Source organism: Lithobates pipiens, unplaced genomic scaffold, assembly GCF_037356315.1.
Source record: "Lithobates pipiens isolate NorthernLeopardFrog02 unplaced genomic scaffold, aLitPip1_a1.2 Scaffold_13, whole genome shotgun sequence".
Lineage (NCBI taxonomy): Eukaryota > Metazoa > Chordata > Amphibia > Anura > Ranidae > Lithobates > Lithobates pipiens.
In genome coordinates, this window is record NW_027507718.1 from 97,510,501 (window position 1) to 97,530,439 (window position 19,939).

Below are 19,939 nucleotides of genomic sequence, written 5' to 3' on the forward strand. Positions count from 1 at the left end.
TCATTTGTCTAAATGCATGTTGAAACTAAAGATAGAAGGGTACTAATCCTAAGCAATTTTTTTCAGGAGGAAGTGCTTGGACACGAAGTAGAAGATGAGGAAGAGGATGACGATGAGGATGATGATGAAGGTTAGCCTGAGTCATATTTTTATTTTTTCTTATACCAATGTGAGCTTCTTTCTGACATGTCACTCACAGGTCAAATGTTACCAATATTACATGGCTTTTCTTTTACATTTCTTCAGTTACTTCCTGGTTTCTTGCCTAGGCAAATTATGTAATCCATGCCTGGAGGGTTTTTCTTTCTTTCTTTTTTTTTTTTTTTTTTCAGCTAAGCACACTCTCCTGCATGCATGGCTGAGCTAAGAGATGATGGGTCCCAGGAATTAAATGCTACATCAATCATTTGCCCTTAATCAAGATGGCTATGGCCAAAAATGCTGGGGAGTTGTTTTTAAAAGTAGTTTCTCAACAAAATAAAGCATGGAGACATGGATGGATGAGGGAGTTTGCTTTCAATATTTAAAAATAAATGAAATAGTGTTTTTGGTTTGTGGTGCTCAGATGCAGTGCAGATCTGCTTTAAATAACACGTACAATGACTGAGTGTAGTGGTTTAAAAATTGCCTTAGTTGTCCAGCCAGTCTTAAGGGTTTGGCAGGTAAAAATGGAAGTTCTGCTTTAATGCTTTTACTCTTCTTTTTTACAAATTGATTGTATCATATTGGCATTTTTTGCCAATATCCTTTGTTTAAAAAAAAAAAAAATACTATATTGGCATGTTTAATAAAGCCATCCAAGATCATTGAGTATTTATGTGCTGCAGTAACCTATAGCATTTACTGTGTTTTCATTTTATGGGCATCCAATTTGTTAAAGCATAGGTTCCCATTTGTCCTTTTTGGGTTACTTTAAAGCAGCCATAGCCATTAAAATTCACATGACCTGATTGAATATGGCTGATATTGTTGTAAGCTTGTTGCAGTTTGATAATTCTTGTTCCGCTTGTTGGCTGTACTGCTGTTACACCTAAATGGAGTCAGCCAGTCTATGTTAATTACATCATACAATGGATATAAAAAGTCTGCGATTTGAACATCTCTGGAGAGATCTGAACATAGCTGTGCACTGACACTCCCCATCCTACCTGACAGAGCTTGAGAGGACCTGCAAATAAGAATGGGAGAAACTGCCCAAAATTATGTGTGCCAAGCTGGTAGCATCATACTCAAAGACTTGAGGCTGTAATTGGTGCCAGAGGTGCTTAAAGTATTGAGCAGAGGCTGTGAATACTTATGCACATGGTTTTTTTTTTTTTTTTTTTTTTGCGAAGATAAACTTCTTTCACATTGCCATAATGGGGTATTGTTTATAAAATTTTGAGGAAAAAATGTAATCCATTTTGGAATAAGGGTGTAACATAACAAAATGTGGAAAAAGTGAAGCGCTGTGAATACTTTCCGGATGCACTGTAATGTTATAGGTTTTAAGCACTGTTTTCCTGTTCCTGGCAAGATGGGGTGTGTGGAGGATTAGAGTATGGAAAGCATTTATTTGCTTTGGTGGAAAACCATGTGAATTGCTTTTTGTGTGGGTTGCTTGCTTACGAATAATCTTTTTTTCTCTTCACCCCCCCCCCCCACACAGAGGAAGAAATTGGAAAAGGAGAGAAGAGAAAGAGGGAAACGGACGATGAGGGTGATGAGGAAGAAGACTAAAGTAATTTGGGAAAAAAGGACTTTATTGGATTATACAGTATTGATTGAACTGGCTCCATTCGTGGAATATTGAAAAACAGGCTACAAATTGTAACAATGAAAACGAGCCCTATCCCTGAACACCCAAAAAGAGCCAAAGAGTCGTTACTGTGACATTCCTACAGCCAATAAACCCTACTGGAAGCTTACATCATGGTTTATAGTTAAGTCTCAAAAAGAAATAAAAAAATTATATATATATATATATATATATATATATATATATATATATATATATATATATATATATATATATATTTTCATATTCTCAATGTCCAGCTAAACCAACTGGGTCAATGCTTTTACTATTATGTTGAGGTTCTTGAGGGTTAACAAGTTGAGGGTGTGATTGGTGAGTCATGATTGTCAATGGCTACCTATTCGACATTGGAGCACCATTTTTACTTTCTGTACAACAAACAGCAAAAAGAGGAGAAAAAAAAAAAACTTTGTAAATAAAATCTTAACATTTTTGGGTCTGTTTTTCATGCTTTGCTTTTTTCCTAACAGTTCAATATTTTTTTACAGTAGGATGTTTTTTGCGACAACTGCAGATGAACTATTTTTAAGAACATGAGTGAAATAAACATGTTACTATTTGGTAAATCCTAGTTGTATGTTTACATTTCTGAATGAGAAGTAAATAATTCTTAAACATGTAGTCCTATTTTTTTCAACTATGTGTTTTGAACACTTTTTTTTTTTTTTTTTTTCTGTGGAAAGTTTTCAGTTACTTATAACAGTATATATATATATATTTATAATAACAGTCTCTGTTATTAATTTAATAGTTATTTTTGCAAAAAAGGCACTGAGCCATGTCCCGTAATACAAAAGAGTGATAACGAAAACAAATGCTACAAACAGCGCTTCTTCGTCCTTCAAATTAATGATGCAGGACAGTTGTGTGTGTGTGTGTGTGTGTGTGTGTGTGTGTGTGTGTTTTTTATTCTTTTTTTATTGCTTTTTTTGGAAGAGATTAAATATGTATACGACACATAAAAATGAAACCCCACGGATGTCACCATGTTTACTACATACATATTCTTAAAGCTTATTTAAACCCCAAAACAAACATTAAATATATTGCAATTTACCATTCTTTTAGATATGGTAGCTGCAATCCTTTCTTTTTTTTTATGCCAAGAACATTTTTCATCAAGTACAGAAAATACCTATTGATCTTCCAGGAATCCTTGTTACATGCTTAAGAGAAAGCACAAACCTTTTTTTTATTGTGTATACTAGTCTTCAATCAATTCACCATGTCATGATAATAAACAAGGTAAACATGTTTAGCAAGTATGACATCTAGGACTGTCCCATAGATCAAAGTGGAGAAAAAGGTTTTGACATGAAGGGACAGCAAGAGTGTTGTTAACAGGATTACCAGATAAAGTAAATATAGCAAATGCAGCCACCACATCTAGGCACTGGCAAGCTGCAATAAATTAAACTTTTTTGTTTTTGAGTTTAGATGTGCTTCAACTAGTTCCTGACTACGCTATAGCCAAAAGACTGTTCTGGGAGGACATCCGTCAGGCTCGCTCTGTGACCACTGTGTCCATTTGGACACAGCTGATTGCAGTAAAGGGCCAATCACAGCGGTCCTTTACCATGTGATCAGCTGTGTCCAATCACAGCTGGTCACATGTAAACAGACTTGCCGGTTATCGGCATTCCTTTCCTCACACGCTGTCTGTGTGAGGAAAGGAGAGCCAATAACTGGTAAATCCGACAAGGCACAGTGAGTACATTGTTTTACACTGATAATCAGGGCACTTATCAGTGCTCAGCCGAAAAATTACTTATTTGCAAAACTGAAATTGTGTTTTTTTTTTTTTTTTTTTTTTTTTTTTTTTTTATAATGTATTTTTTTTTTTCTTTAGCAAAAAAAATAACAAACCCCAGTGGTGACTAAATACCACCAAAATAAAGCTTTATCTGTATCAAAAAAAGTAATAAAACTTTCGTATGGGTACAGTGTTGCATGACTGCAGAATTGTCATTGAAAGTGTGACAGCTCTGAAAGCTGAAAATTGACCTGCGTGGGAAGGGGGGGGGGGGGGGTGAAAGTGGCCAGTATTGAAGTGGTTAAAAAAAATACCATAACTATTTTTTCTCTTTGGTGCAAGAAGTATTCTGCCTGAATTGTAAACTGAACATATGCTTGCATTCCAGTGGTGTTGTACATCCAGGGCTTTAAATATTAGTAATAATTTACACGTCTATGCCAAACTTGCTAGCCAAAAGATGGCTGTCATCTGGAGATGTATTAAATATAACTCTGATAAAATTATCAACAGTGGTTTTATAATGTACCATATAAGCTGGATTTTTCAGCACATTTTTACGCTGAAACATCCCCCCCCCACTCTGTTTTTTTTTACTTGAGTGAGGGTGGTATCAAAGGTACGGCTGCAGATGGGCACTGATAAATAGTTGGGTCAGCCTATACTCAAGTATATAAAGTAGTTGGTATTTAGTGGTCTTAAAGCGGAGGTCCACCCTAAAGTGGACTTCCCGCTCATCGGAACCCTCCCCCCCCCTCCGGTGCCACAATCGGCACCTTTCAGGGGGGAGGGGGGTGCAGTTACCTGGATAATCCAGGTAACTGCACCCACTTCCGGGACAGCTCTCTGCGGAAAGGGGCGTAACTTACGCCCCTTTCCGCAAGTGCCCGCCCCTTCCCGCAAGTGCCCCGCTGCCTGCTGGGAAACGCACAGCTCCCAGAGGCAGCGGGGAGCGTCCTTATTGCGCAGCGCAATTCGCGCATGCGCAGTAGGGAACCGGGAAATGAAGCCGAAAGGCTCCATTTCCTGATTCCCATACCCAAGATGGCGGCGGCAGGACCCGACAGACGACCTAGCGATCGGCTTCGGGTGCCGACATCGCGGGCGCGCTGGACAGGTAAGTGTCACTATTTTAAAAGTCAGCAGCTGCAGTATTTGTAGCTGCTGGCTTTTAAAAAAAATTAAAAAAACGCGGAGTCCCGGTGGACTCCCGCTTTAAACTAGGCTTTAATACAAAAAAATCTGCAACTTTTTTGAGACTACCATTCATTTGGTGTTGGTGTTCAGCATTAGTGTATCTAAAGCCAAACGTGTGTGAATGTGGAAGGGTTAGGACCCTTGTTAGGTTTTTCTGCCTGTGTCCTAGCTAAGGGAGATTCACCTCAATTTTAAGTGGATGTAAACCCTCACATATACACAGTGAAGTGAACAGCCTCATGATACAGAGATGAAACCAACATAAGTTTTCCATGTATCTTCATCTTTACATATTCTTGAGAAAGTTCAGATTGGGTTAGAAGATTTTCTCTTTCTGTTCAACACTGCAGTGAAGCGTGGACATACAGCTAAGATGGCTGATTGAAGGAAAGGCATATACCCCCCTCTCCTAGTAGGTAGAGACTGTCAGAGCTGATGGTTGAATAGTTCAGCCCTGTACTAATCTATTTATAGCATCATCCCCAACACAAAACTCCGGCTGCTTTTATCTCGGTTGATGGAGAACATGTCAGAAGTTCTGCTGCTAACAGAAGAACAGAGCAGGAGAAAGCCATGGGACATGTAAGAAAACACTGCAGATATATATGCCCAGCTCAAATTTCATGAATCTGGTTTACATCCACTTTAACCACTTGCACTACAGCCGAATGACGGCTGCCGAACAGTCGGATAACTCTGGGATGGCGTACTATGAGGTCCTGCCAGAATCCCACTCTCGTGCGCCCTCTGGGGTGTGCATCTGAGAACATCCGTGACCTGGACCCTGTGCATCATGGTAAACTGCTGCGAATAACGGCTGTTTACCATGTGGTCACTCCGTCAAATGATGGAGTGATCACTTGTAAACAAGCCGGCATCACGTTCGGTTCCTCTCTCCCCTCCCTGTACCTATTGGTACAGTGCGAGGGGAAAGATCACTGGCAGCAGTGCTGTGGGCTGGATGTGTAGTGCCCACAGCGCTGCTCTGTGCCCATTCCAGCCATCCATGCTCATTATACCCATCCATACTCATCCATCCATGCTCAGCATACCCATGCATACTCGGTATGCTCATCCACCCATCCATGCTCAGCAATACTCGTCCATGCTCAGCCATCCATACTAGGCTTACTCATCCATCCATGCTCACCTATCCATACTCTGCATACTCATCCATCCATACTCAGCGTGCTCATCCATACTCGGCATACTCATCCATCCATACTCTGGAAATACTCTGCGTACTCGGCATACTCATCCATGCTCAGCCATCTTTCAGCATGCTCATCCATACTCGGCATACTCTTCCATCTATGCTAACCCATTTATACTCAGCATACTCCTAAATCCATCCATCCATGCTCACCCATCCATACTCACCCATCCACACTCAGCATACCCATCCATACTCTGCATATCCATCCATCCATGCTTACCCATCCATACTCCGCATGCTAAGCCATCCTTACTTGGCATACTCCTCCATCCATGCTCAGCATACCCATCCATACTCTGCATACTCATCCATCCATGCTCAGCATACCCATCCACACTCATTATACTCCTCTATCCATCTATGCTCAGCATACCCATCCATATTCGGCTTGCTCATCCATCCATACTCATCCATCTATCCATACTCGGCATACTCATCCATGCTCAGCCATCCATACTCAGCATATCCACCCATGCTCAGCCATCCATAGTGAGCATACTCCTTCATCCATCCATACTCGGCATACTCATCCATCCATGCTTGGCCATCTATCCTCGGCAGGAGTAGGAGAATCTATTTTGGGGTGTAATTTCTGGTATGTACATGCTATGTCTTAGAAACATTGTGTAAAAAAATAAAAAACTTGTAGAAAAAAATGACATGTTCAAAAGACTCGATATGCCTTATAGATTATACATTGGGTTGTTTTCTTTCCAAAATGGGGTCATTTTTGGGGCGTTTTCATTGTCCTGGTTCTCCAGGGCCTTCAAAAGTGTAAGAGGTAGTCAAGAAATTATATGTGTAATTTATGCTCTAAGAATGCCTGATGGCACTCCATGCATGTTGGGCCTCTGTGGCCACGCTGTGTAAAAGTCTCACACATATGGTATTGCCATACCCGGGAGGAATAGAAGAATGTGTCCTGGGGTGTAATTTGTGCTATGCATATGCTGTGTGTGAGAAATAACCTGCTTGTATAACAATTTTGTGAAAAAAAGATATCTTGAGTTTTGAAAATAATTGTGGGAAAAAATTATAACTTCAGAAAACTCACCATGCTTCTTACTAAATACCCTGGAATGTCTACTCTCCAAAAAGGGGTCATTTGCGGGGTATTTGTACTTTTCTGGCTTATTGGGGTCCCAAGAAATGAGATAGGCCATCAATACTTCAGGTGTGATCAATTTTCAGAGATTGGCACCATCGTTTTTGGACTCTCTAACTTTCACAAAGACCAAATAATATACACCAATTTGGGTTATTTTTACCAAAGATATGTAGCGGTATAAATTTTGGGCAAAATATATGAAGAAAAATTACTAATTTGCAAAACAAACAAATAAAAATGCATTTTTTTCACAGAATTTTCAGTCTTTTTTTTCTTTTATAGCGTAAATAATTTAAAAAACCCAGCGGTGATTAAATACCACCAAAAGAAAGCTCTATTTGTGTGAAAAAAAAAGACATTTCATATGGGTACAGTGTTGCATGACTGAGTAATTGTCATTCAAAATGTGAGCGCACGAAAAGCTGAAAATGTATCTGGTTAGGAAGGGGGGTTTAAGTGCCCAGTGGGTAAGTGGTTAAAGTCAAATGTTAACTTTGCCCTGGTAACCCCAGGACTCAAAGGGAGAATTCCTTGTTCCTGTGTCAGATAATTTTCCTAATTTTTGTGAGAGATCTTCTCAATTCCTGTTGTGTCTACAGGTCAGGCGCTAGATATGCTTGTAAGGAATCCTGTGATATCATGGAGATATGGATGTTGTCATTGGTGGTCTCCTGAAAAATGCAAATTCCGTAACTGCAGATCCACTGGCTTCATTTTTAAATGAATGACACAGAATAAGTCTTGATGCAATATGGAAACAGGTCTGTGGGGCTTATGTATAATGAAACGGCAGAGATGAAGGTTTTTCCACAAAAGTCATGTCAATAGATTTTTTATTTTTTTTCTCTTAGAGTAAGATGAAAACCGAAATGGTCATTGTGAATACCAAAACATTCTGAGGAGGTCAGCAATTGTAGCATATTTCTCTTCCCTTTTTTTTCTATGCCAAAAAAAAAAAAATTCCAGTTCAAAGGAAATTTGCCTTCAAGCAATCTCAGCATAGCTCATTAGTCCTTCATGTAATGTTTAGTCTCTGATCTGCTTTGTGCTGGAAAAAAGGCTCTCAAGATGCTGTGTTCCATTGGGACAATTTTTCTGAGAAATATTTTCTGATAACTGTATTAGGTTACAGTATTCACTATATAAATCAGTTTTTTTGTTTTTTTTTTAGTTGCCTTTATTTTTTTCCCCCACATTTCACAGGCAGACAAAATTGTCTTTTACAAGTAACTGTTACAGGGGTTTGAACAAATTGTAACGCTGCCTGGGGTAATTATTATTATTTATTTTTTTAAATCCTTTATGACATCCTGCATGTACACGGATCAAAAGGCATCACCATAAGGTTACAGATAAGACATATGGCATAGAGTCTCCAACATAAAAAGTAACCCGCAAAGAGACAGAGAGCAAGAAACATCAATCGTATCCAGCATAGCCTGTGTATAGGGGGGCTCCATATTAGAATAGTTTTTTTTTTTTTTTTTCAGTTATTTAGATCATGTGAATAAAATGTATCAGCAGAAAGCACCCCTGGCAATGTTATTAGTACAAATCTCTTGTCACTGTTCAGACTAGACAACATAGTCTGGATGCAAATGTGGAAAAAAAAATATATAAATAAAAGCATGTTCAATTAAATATACTAATTAATATAATTATATTCAGTAGCTGCATGCAATTTTATAGTATTTTTTGCAATGGCGGTTCTGTTTAAGTAGTATAAAATAACGGTACCACTAGTTTATTACAAAGAGAAGTATCACCGGTATTTTTAACAGTAGCTGGCTAGTGCATATTGCAGTGATTTTATGCATTTTTTTCCCTGTATAGCTAAAGCAGTTAATCATTAGAAAAACAAATGTCTGAATCGATGTGAATGAAGACATTCAGTAAAAAAAATAAATAAAAGAAAATCATCTGATAGTCTAATAATATCAGGATCATACTTCTTGACCTAAACGGCATAATCTGTTTGGTACAAAAGCTATATATTTCCTCGTTCAAAAGATTTATTTGTTTTAGAAATAATAAATAACAACAAATACAGAATATTTGACAAAACTAAAATATTAATATATAACATTAAAGTATAGATGTTATATAAAAATACATAAATAAATATGTAAATAAATAAAAATAAACACACTAAAAGCAATATATTTCATCACCACCCTCCTTCACCTAACATCAGGAATGGTGAGCGGTTATATTATTATTAGAAGAGATTTATATAGTGCCAACAGTTTGCGCAGCATTTTATAATATAAAGTGAGTACAGTTACAATACAATGAAATACAAGCGGGTAAAGAGGGCCCTGCTCATAAGAGCTTACCATCTAATAGGGTGGGGCAAATGGTACAAAAGGTTTTAACTGGGGGGGGGGGGGGGGGGGGGGTGATGGAAGTGATAAATATATGATAAACTATATGGGGAAAAAAAGAAAATCCAATGATTGACCAGTGATTCTCAAGGAACTCTGTGCACAGAAATCCCTACTGGGAATATCTGATCTATAATTAATTATGTGTGAAAGGCTGATTAATTACATCTTGGCTTTGCACTGGGATGACCATAGCTGGAGGTAGATGTGGGGGCAGCCTGTAATCTGAATCCTGCTTTTGTCTCTCATCTAGGCATGTGGTGCAACGTGTTGCGTTAGCTGTGGAGTGCCGTACAGGAATCCAGTCTCTGCAGTTTCCTCAGGGACTTTGCCCGCTGACTGGACGAAGATAACTAAGACTAGATTGCACCTAACACCCTGCCTATCTGCCTTGGGGGAGCTTCAAGATTGAAGACCTCTGTGGTAAGTAAAGGTCCTTTTAAAATTGGGAACTGGACCTTATGAGGATATACTAGTGTTCAAGGACCCTGTGGATAAATTACTGGAATACCTGTCTAATGCCTTGATTCCCTTTGCAGGCTTTCCAATGTAACCTTCTGTTGCAACCATTTCCATCTGCCAAACCCTGGTTGTCTAATTCTAGGCAATGTCTTGGGATCCTGGTTCTATACTGATAGATCCTTCTATCAACTACAGATTCTGCGCTGTTGTGTAGACAAGCTATCAGATATGATCTGACAGATATCCAGAATGGGCCTCCTTACAGTGCATATGCTGAGGACCTTTAGGATTAAATGTTTGAAACTTTAGGGCAAGAAGTGTCTTTGCGAATGCCTTTTGGGCAAAGTTTTGACAACTTTATCAAGGAAATCACAAGGTTAAGATTGCCCTTTTGCTGGTATTTTGTTTCTAATACAACCCATTTGCTTTTCAGTTAGTGCTTGTAAAGGTAAAATGTTGTTTTGTTTACCTCAATGCATTTTCTGCATTAAGGGAAAAAAAAACTTTTCAATGCCCCCCCCCCCCAATACTTACCTGAGCCCGATCTCAATTCAGCTATGTGCATGTCTGCAGCAGAATTTATCCTCTCTCCCTGCTCTGGCAGGCTGCGAGCAGTGGGAGCCATTGACTCCTGCTGCTGTCAGTCTAACCTTGTAAGCAGACAGTGGGGGATGGGGCAGAGCAAGACTGTGTATCTAAATAGATGCAAACAGCCCAGCTCGAGAACAAGCAAGTATAAGTGTGGAGGGGAGGGGCCAGGGTGCTGGTGGGGGGACCTGAGAAGAGGAGGATCCGGGCTGCTTTGTACAAAACCATTGCACAGAGGAGGTAAGTATGACATGTTTATTATTTTAATAAAAAAAATATTTAAAGCTTTCAATCACTTTATTGATAACAGTGTACCAATAAATGTCATATAGCTGATGCAAACGTTCTTAATTGTGGTCTACAAGTATATATTTCAGTAAGAGCACATAGACTTTTATTCAGGTTTTAATTTCCATCAATACATTGTTTATAAAATAGTAATTGTCATGTCTTTGTTCTTTAAATAGTAGATGATACAACTGGGCTGCAGCATTGTAAAGGCTTTTTCATTTCATTATTTGCGTATTTATACTACTGGACCACACATGAATGTACAACTGAAGTACACATAGTTATAATTAAGATATTTTTATATACGGTGGAAAAAATGTTTAATGTCAGTAGCTGATGTTCTGCTTGTTTAATTTTATAATCATTGGGAAATGTTACAGTACAACTACTGTATATTCATGTTCTACAAGCAACAAGTGTAGTTTCTTTCTGGTGCTTTGTTCCTCTGTTATCAGCATGAGTCACTTCTGAGAGATTTTCCCAACACATGAGATAACATGTGGGTGGGGGTGGGAGAACTCACAACTGAGCTTGACTATTTATAACACAGTTCTTCTGCTGTGTCGAGGGGGGTGTGTGCCTTTCCTCCAATCAGCTCTCACACACTTTAACTGCAGTCTCTCTGCCCCCTCCTCTGTGCTCCTGACAGATGAAGAAATATTTTAAGACTTTTCTGCCCTTTTGAAGTGTTGTAAACAAGAGAAGACAGCAGATAAACAAGTAAAACATATTTAGGAGGATTTGTTTAATCTCTATGTATCATCAAGGCTATTTACACTTCACTGGGAATATGTTACATAGTTAGTAAGGTTGAATAAAGACACCAGTCCAACCTGAGTGAGGTGTCTACAATTGTCCCTATACCTGTACATTGCACACTCACATCGGTCCCTACCCTCAAGGAGCCCACAATCCAAGGTCCCCACTCATATACTAGGGCCAATTTTGGACAGAAGCCAATTAACCTACCTACCTGCATGTCTTTGGAGTGTGTGAGGAAACCGGAGTACCCGGAGGAAACCCATGCAGGCACAGAGAGAACATGCAAACTCCAGGCAGGTAGTGTTGTGGTTGGGATTTGAACCAGCGACCCTTTTTACTGCTTTGCGAGACTGCTACCCCCACTACACCACCGTGCAGCTCATGTGAGGGTTTGCATCCACTTTATTAGGGTACACCACAGCTCTCCCTGAGATGGATGTTATTTTAGGTGCATTTATCAATTTATTAGAGGTCCAAGGTAGGGATGGAAAATTTAGATTACCGGAATCCTGTGGAAACAAGGAAAGATTCCCCTGATGTCCTGTCAAAAACAGCACTTTTAGAGGAGTTTTTTTTTCCTGCCCCTAAACACCAATCTGTTAGCCATGCACACATAGGAGTTTAGAGGCAGAACAAAAAATGCACCACCGGTGCTTTTCGGGAGAGGAGCATTTCAGCAAAGAAATGTCAAATACACGCATTAATACTAGAGAGTATAGGCACATTTGTGTGTTTATACATTAATGCATTTCAATAGCCAGAATAAAAAAAGGCATTAAACCGAGAAGGAAACATTTATTATATTGCAGCTTACCAAATTTTAGATGGGATGGTTGCATTAGTTTTGCTTTATAGGCTTTCTTTCTTCTATTTTCATCTGGTGATCTAGTCAGTAAGTCTCTTGTTTTTCAAAAGAACAAGCTCTCTTGCAGATGCATCAGCTACAGGAATGAGAGAAACCAAACAATACTGACAAGGGGTTCTTACAATGATCAGTTTTATTGATGTAAATTCTTTATCCCAAAAGGAAAAAAAAGATGTTTGCTGTAACTGCTTATAAAGTGCTAGCTGGAGTTCAGCTTCAATTTGTTAGTCTATTTAAAGTTTCTAGTACGTCTAACACTCCCCTCCTCTCAGACTGACAATGCTGCTGTCGGTGCCCCTGTACTATTTCATCCAGAGTGGGGAACTCTAATATAGGAGGTGTGTTACTGGCCAGATCACCAGGTGAAAACGGAGGGGGGAAAAAAGCCTAAATAAAGAAAAGTGATGTAGCTACAACATCTAATAAATTGGTAAGCTGCAATATATTATATTTTTGGTTTTGGGTTTAATACCACGTTAATGTTCTTGCCACGAGAATGCATTAACAGCAAACATGCATGCAAAACGCAGTTTAACCCGAAGAGCAAATTGTGCAAGTAAAGGCGCAAAAAAATATAGAAAATAATATCCTATTACTGTTTGTGCTAGAGGTGATTTCCACAAAGTCCACAGTTACTGTAGCAGTTAGAGGGGAAAGTCCACAGGTGTCCTCAAATGGAACTTGCTTAGTAAGTATGGGGGGAGTGGAGAGGGGGGAAAGGTGGGGATAATCCACTCTCAGGGTTGCCATCGCTGGGAAACAGAAACCATGTTCCCAAAAAAGCTGGAAAGAAAAGAGGGAGAAGAAGTGGCTCTGGGTGCAGATTTTTTACAAGTTTTAATATGCAGTAAAGTTTTTCATATAGTAAATTCACATTTTAGTAGTTAAAAGAGGGCATTTGGATAATATCCCAAAGATATGGGGTTGTCCTCAGTGGAGTCGATCCCCCTTGGCCCGTCTGTGTCCTTTGTCTTGCCTTTCTTGTGTACAGCTGGATGATGTCCTGCCGGCTGTGATGGGGTCTCTCGGCTATGTGCGTGTCCTGTGCTTCAGGCGCCTCTAGGGGAAATCCAAAATGAGGGAATCCCTTTCACCAGACTTCCCATCTAATACTGTTCTGGAAAAAAAAATTTTTTTTTAGATTTTTTTAATTTATACTTGCAGTGATAATGGTAAACATGAGAAATAGGGAGAATCTCCCAAACAGGAGCACAGCCAGCAATAAAGACCAGACAGATGTTCTAATCCTTCTCCATTATATCAAAAACTAGAAAAAGCGCTGCATTTAGTTATAAGTGAACCTAACAAAGTAATATATACTTTAATCAATGTTTACAAAGTGGCCTAACTGACCTTGATATTCCCAGGTACATAAAAGAGGTAATGTCAGTCAATGGGGAAAAAGGCCAACACTGCTAGGGATACAGTCACGCTTGAGTTACAGAGAAGGGAAAAAATACAGGTAGTATGGAGCATAGCAAATAAAATACAGTTACAGCCATAGAACAGAGGGAGGAGGGAAGGGGAAGCATTGCTCAGTCACAGGCTATCTGGCCAATTACATTCTTGAATACAGCACAATATTTGATGCACAGAGAGTGGTGAATGAATGTGCCGGGTGTTGGGCAGGGCCGTCTTTAAGGCAGGGCAAAAGGGGCAGCTGCCCAGGGCCCCAAAGCAGCTGCCTCATACTTGCCAACTATCCCAGTTTAAATTCCCTTGTAGTTTTAGTCCCGTGATGTGTCCCGATATCTCAGTGTGAAGTGCCGCTACTAATGCTGCCCAGCTCTGCCCTAGTGTTGTGTACAAATGACTCACCTGCAGACCCTGTGTTTACATGTAAATAACATGCATTCATATGTAAATAGAGACATCATTCATATGTATATCACCTCCCCTGAGGTTATATTCACCATCATCTATACTGAATGCTGGCCACTGGGGAGACGAAGGGGCATGCTTGAAAGTCCTGCCTACAACTGTGGTCATTAAGCCTAACATTAGCCTCTTCTGCAAAGGTAAGTAAATTTGTGGGGGGGGGGGGGGGGGGAGAGTAGTGTGGGGTGTGCAGAAATAGGCAGAGAAGGAATTACAGTTTGGGGTGCACAGGTGAGCTAGGAGGGGATATATAGAGGTAAGGAAGGTGGGTACAAAAATGAGGCAGGTAGATTTAAAGGGGTGGAAGGTTGGAGTGGAGAGGATGGGGGAGGTTTGGGGTGCAGAGGTTAGTAGGGGTTTTAGGATGCAAAGGTGTACTACTGACTGGGTGGATAAAAATGTAGGTCACGTGTAAGGCAGTCCATTCATTTCAATGGGCTGCTCTGTGTGCTAGAAATGTGGAAGAAAGTCCCTAACGCTTTTTAAAAATCACGGTTCCACTGCACATATTAGCAGATGTGTGAGGGTGTCATTAACAATTAATGGTACTGCTGTGTATTTGCTAAAGGGCAGCACATTCCCAGGGATTCAGGAAAGCGATTTTGCATGCATTACAGACACACGTGAATGTAGGCTAAATGTCTCAGTTACGTTGGGGGTCAGTGTAAATCTTCTCATTACATTGGGGCTTGGTATACAATCCTTTCATTCACACTAGTGGCCATTAGTGGCCCTCCTTACATTAGTAGTCAGTGTAAATCCCTCCTTAAATTGGTGGTTACTGCGAATGCTTATATTATATTGGTGGCCAGTGATGAAACTCCTCTTTTTGTAGTCGGTAAAAAAAAAAAAAATATCAGCATTGCAATTAATCACACCCTACGCCCCCCCCCCCCAAGCACTGCCATTGATGCCAGGAGTTCTAGGATCCCTGAGAGTTTTCTGTCTGTTGATGGGTCTGCTCACCTTCCCAGTCCATGGTGTGCAGGCAGTGAGAAGATGATGTGCTGTAACCTCTAGCAACCAATCAGTGAGCAGTAATGATGTGCAATAACCTCTAGCAACCAGTGGGCAGTATTGATGTATAGTAATTTCTAGCAACCAATCAACAAGCAGAAATCATGTGCTGTAACCTCTAACAACTAACCACTGTAACCAGTGAGCTGTAATGTGTGCTGTAACCTCTAGCAACCAGTCAGTAAGCAGTAATGATATGCTGTAACCTCTGGCAACCAATTGCAATCACTGCCTGATCTGATTCAGTAAACTGATTTTGAGTAGCTGCTATTTATTGTATGTCTCAGGGCAGGTGGAGAGCGAAATTGCATGGGGGGGGGGGGGGGCAAGAAATGGTTGTCAAATCGCTATTAAAGATGGCCCTGGTTTTGGGTGTAATTTTGGACAGTGTAAGAGAGAAATAATGTTTCAGATTTTATTTTATGAGAAAAATTGTAAGCAGACTCAGCTAAGACTAGGTTAGCTTGCAGGTGTATTTTCTTAAAGGCAAATACAGGGGCATTTTGTGAAGACAACCGTTGCAATACTTCAGGATGTACAATACTGCAGGGTACATAATATGGCTCTTGCTCAGGTTCTTATATTAACTGGCACAAATCAGTTCCGCTTCCTCCTAGACCAGGGGTATTGAAATATGATTCACAGAGTTTTGGTCAATAACATTTTTATCCAGCAGAGGTCAGAGTCTCATGTTTGTGCGATGACTCGGATCCTTCATATCACAGCCCCACACTCTTACATTACAGTTTCCTCTTTACATCATTCCTCCTCTTTACATTACAGTGCCTGCTTTACATCACAGCCCCCCTTTGCATCCACTTCAGCCAATTTACATCACAGTGTCATCTTTACTTCAGTGTCCTCTGTCCCTCTCTTCACATCACAGCCTCCCTCCTTGCATCACAGACCTCAACCCTTTACAACAGTGTCCTCAGCCCCCACCTCACATCACAGTCCCCCTCCCCGTCACATCAGTGTTCACTGTCACCCCTTTACATCACAGCCTCCCCCCCTACTTGTATCCCAGTCCCCTTCACAGCCCCCTCTTCTTTACACCAAAGTCCCCATCACAGCCCATCCTTACTTGCATCTCAGTCCCCTTCACAGCCCCCCCTTCCTTGTATACTAATCCCCTTCACAGCCCCCAATCCTTCCTTGCAACCCAGTCCTCTATGTGAATGCCCACCCCTTATATCACTTTTCCCCATGACAATCAAAACCCTCCTCCAACCTTACCAATCCTACCTCACACAGCCAGTAGAAGGCAGAAGGCACAGAATGCCTGGTCAAAGGGCAGGAGCTGTTCATGCCCTTTTCATATTAACAGGCAAGTGATTGGTTGCTAGGGCCACTCCGCAACAAACAAACAACCAGCTTGTTAACCTGAAAAGTTGGACAGCTCCCACCCTTTGTTTCTACCTGCTGTTAAGATAAATGCTGTGGCGGCACTGGGCCAACGGGCTGAATGAAAAAAAAAAAAGTAACAGATTCCTCTATCCACACAAATGAGATGGATGGAAGAATAGCCCCACCAGGTCATTGTCTGACAGCAGCTCCCATTGGTCAACAAAATGATCTAACTTTTCTGTTAAGCAGGGATGGCCACACACAGATAAAATATTGGTTGGTACCTGCTGAACCACCTGAATTTCAGTCTATGGCCAGCCACTTACAGCATCTAGCAGTATGGGATAGGGCTGATCCAGAAGACCAAATTTATGGGCATCTGTTGTCTTGTCACCTTCAGGTACAACCCCAAATATTGTATAACTCACAATATGAAGAGCTTGACAAGCTACAGGTCTTGAATTCTGATATTACCAAGGCATGCACTATAATTTCAAATTTTATACACTATATACCTAAATCTCTCCACTATGACAGATAAATTCACATAGAAGGGTATACAGTACTTCAAATACTAGTCTAAGCAGTTCAAGGTGCCAGCAAAAGGAGGTCTGGTGGCTATGGAAGTAGCCGAAAAGATGCAAGTGTCTCCTCCACACAACCTTAACTAGCATACTGACATCAAAAATACATGGAAAATTGACTAATTATTTTCGAAAGCTTCCAGGCCCATTATTAAAAAAATACTCATCTCAGATGGCTCATTTCATAGCTCAAGCATCTTCAAAGTCACAGGGAGCCCTTAAGGAACAGACTGATACTGTGTTTTGTAAACCAGTGTACCACACAATCTTTCTACTCCAACCCCATAATGAACATTCTTCTCCTCCATCATAGTTCACATATTCAAGCTGCACCTTTGGTAGCCAGTATTAGTAGTCCTGTGTATGACACAGAACCATCAGAATCTGGTTAGCAAGAAGGATGCAACTGAGCAGGATGAAGGCTGCTAAATGTTAAAATGAAACCAGTTTTCTGTAATAGGTCACTGTGTGACATTATTACCACAAGCAAATATACACCATAAGGGCAAGGAACCTTATAAAACTTTCACAACTAGCCAAACTAAACTCAGCAGGCAAATATATATCATTCTTCCCATCCTCTTCAGACTCTGACTGGCGAGTGCTTACCATTCTCCTACAAATAGACACTGTCATTATGAGTTTACTGGACAGCCACAGGCCAGGAGAAAATAGCTAGCTGGTATTCTTAAAACCGCATGGTGTCCAGCAGCAATATCATCACCATCTGCTTCACTCATGTTCCCCAGTGGCAGATGTAACAAAGATTTTTTGCATTTCCCTTGTTTTACACATTTTGCAAATGGGTTTGAAAATATGTGAATCTTGGATAAAAGTGCAAATCTTGGGTGAACACATTGATGACCCCTAAACTGTTGGCAATACCATGTGCCAACCTAACTGATATAAGCAGGCAGCACACAGATACAGCATGTCAAAACCATTAAGGCTGGACTTATGCCTCGTACACACGATCAAACAATCCGGTGGAAAAGTCCCGCTGTGTGTGGGCTCTGGCGGACTTTTTTTTACCCAAAAGTCCAGCGGACTAAAAGTATTTTTGCACTCCAATCTGTCCGCCGGACTCGCATTTCGGCGGACAATCCGGCCATGTGTGTGCCAGTCCGCCGTACTTTTGAAATGAATGGACTCGCCCACACACGCGGAGGAAAGTTTTGAGCGAGTCTCCAGGTAGCCGGGGCCAGCAAAGGAGGCATCGCTGGCCCCGTCACCTGGTATGGACTTTAAGGGGAATCCCTACGCCAAAAAATCGGTGTGGGGGTCCCCCCCTAGGTCCATATCAGACCCTTATCCGAGCACGCAGCCCGGCTGGCCAGGAAAGGGGGTGGGGACGAGCGAGCGCCCCCCACCCCAAAGCACCTTGGCCCCATGTTGATGAGGACAAGGGCCTCTTCCCGACAACCCTGGCCGCGGGCGGGGGGCTTATCGGAATCCGGGAGCCCCCTTTAATAAGGGGGCCCCCGGATACCGGCCCCCACCCTATGTGAATGAGTATAGGGTCTTTGGGGGTCTTATCCCCCTCTTCGGTTCTTCTTGCCGGGCCACCGCGCCCTCTTCTAGGTCTTCTGTCGCTGCTGCCGCTGTCGCCGTCTTCTGTTCTTCTCTTCTTCTGTTCTTCTCTTCTGGAGATGTTGCCTCGTCACTGCCTCCGGTCACAATGGCAGGGACGCGGCGCTCGGCGACTTATATAGGGACATCACCGGATGATGTCACAGTCCCAGCATCCTCTGGGACTGTGACATCATAATGGGCAGGGACATCATCCGGCAATGTCCCTATATAAGTCGTCGCACGCTGTGTGTCCTGTCATAGTGCCTGGAGACAGCGACGAGGCAACATCTCCAGAAGAGAAGAATAGAAGACGGCGGCAGCGGTGACAGAAGACAAGAAGAACCGAAGAGGGGGACAAGACCCCCGAGGTTGGAAGAAGAGGGCGGCGGCGACGAAGAAGAAAGCCGGGCTCATCCGCTAGTGAAAGAGCTAGCAAAAGAGCAGAAGATAGCGGAGGAGTCCGGCGAGAAGATCCCCGAAGATGGAAGAAGACCCCCGGAGCTGTGCAATAAACTATTTTAACCCTTGTGTGTTGTGTTTTTTTTTTACTTTTTTTCACAGGTGAATGGGTAAGGGTACATTGTACCCCATACTCATTCACATAGGGTGGGGGGCCCCCTTATTAAAGGGGGCTCCCGGATTCCGATAATCCCCCCGCCCGCAGACCCCGACAACCAACAGCCAGGGTTGTCGGGAAGAGGCCCTTGTCCTCATCAACATGGGGACAAGGTGCTTTGGGGTGGGGGGGGCCGCGTGGCCCCCCCTCCCCAAGGCACCCCCCATGTTGAGGGCACACGGCTCAGAAGGGGGGGCGCTCGCATGTCCCCACACCCTTTCCTGGCCGGCCGTGCTGCGTGCTCGGATAAGGGTCTGATATGGACCTAGGGGGGGACCCCCACTCCGATATTTTGGCGTAGGGATTCCCCTTTAAGTCCATACCAGGTGACGGGGCCAGCGACGCCTCCTTCGCTGGCCCCGGCTAACTGGAGACGCTCTCAAAATGAGCGGAATTTCCTCCGCGTGTGTGGGCGAGTCCGTTCATTTCAAAAGTACGGCGGATTAGTACGCCGTATTAGTCAGCTGAAAAAGTGCCGTGTGTGGGCAAGTAGCTCGTTTG

At 41.8% G+C, this 19,939-nt stretch overlaps 1 protein-coding gene across 1 annotated transcript in view; it reads left to right on the forward strand.

Annotated features, from left to right (window-relative positions):
- The window catches only part of ANP32B (acidic nuclear phosphoprotein 32 family member B), a 61,804-nt gene extending 59,389 nt beyond the window's left edge, over positions 1-2,415 (forward strand). Inside the window, exons 6-7 of the mRNA XM_077475303.1 lie at positions 67-130; positions 1,649-2,415. Coding sequence (XP_077331429.1) covers positions 67-130; positions 1,649-1,719 — 135 coding nt within the window. The 3' untranslated portion in view covers positions 1,720-2,415. The remainder of the gene's footprint in view (positions 1-66; positions 131-1,648) is intronic.
- The last annotated feature ends 17,524 nt before the right edge of the window (positions 2,416-19,939 follow it).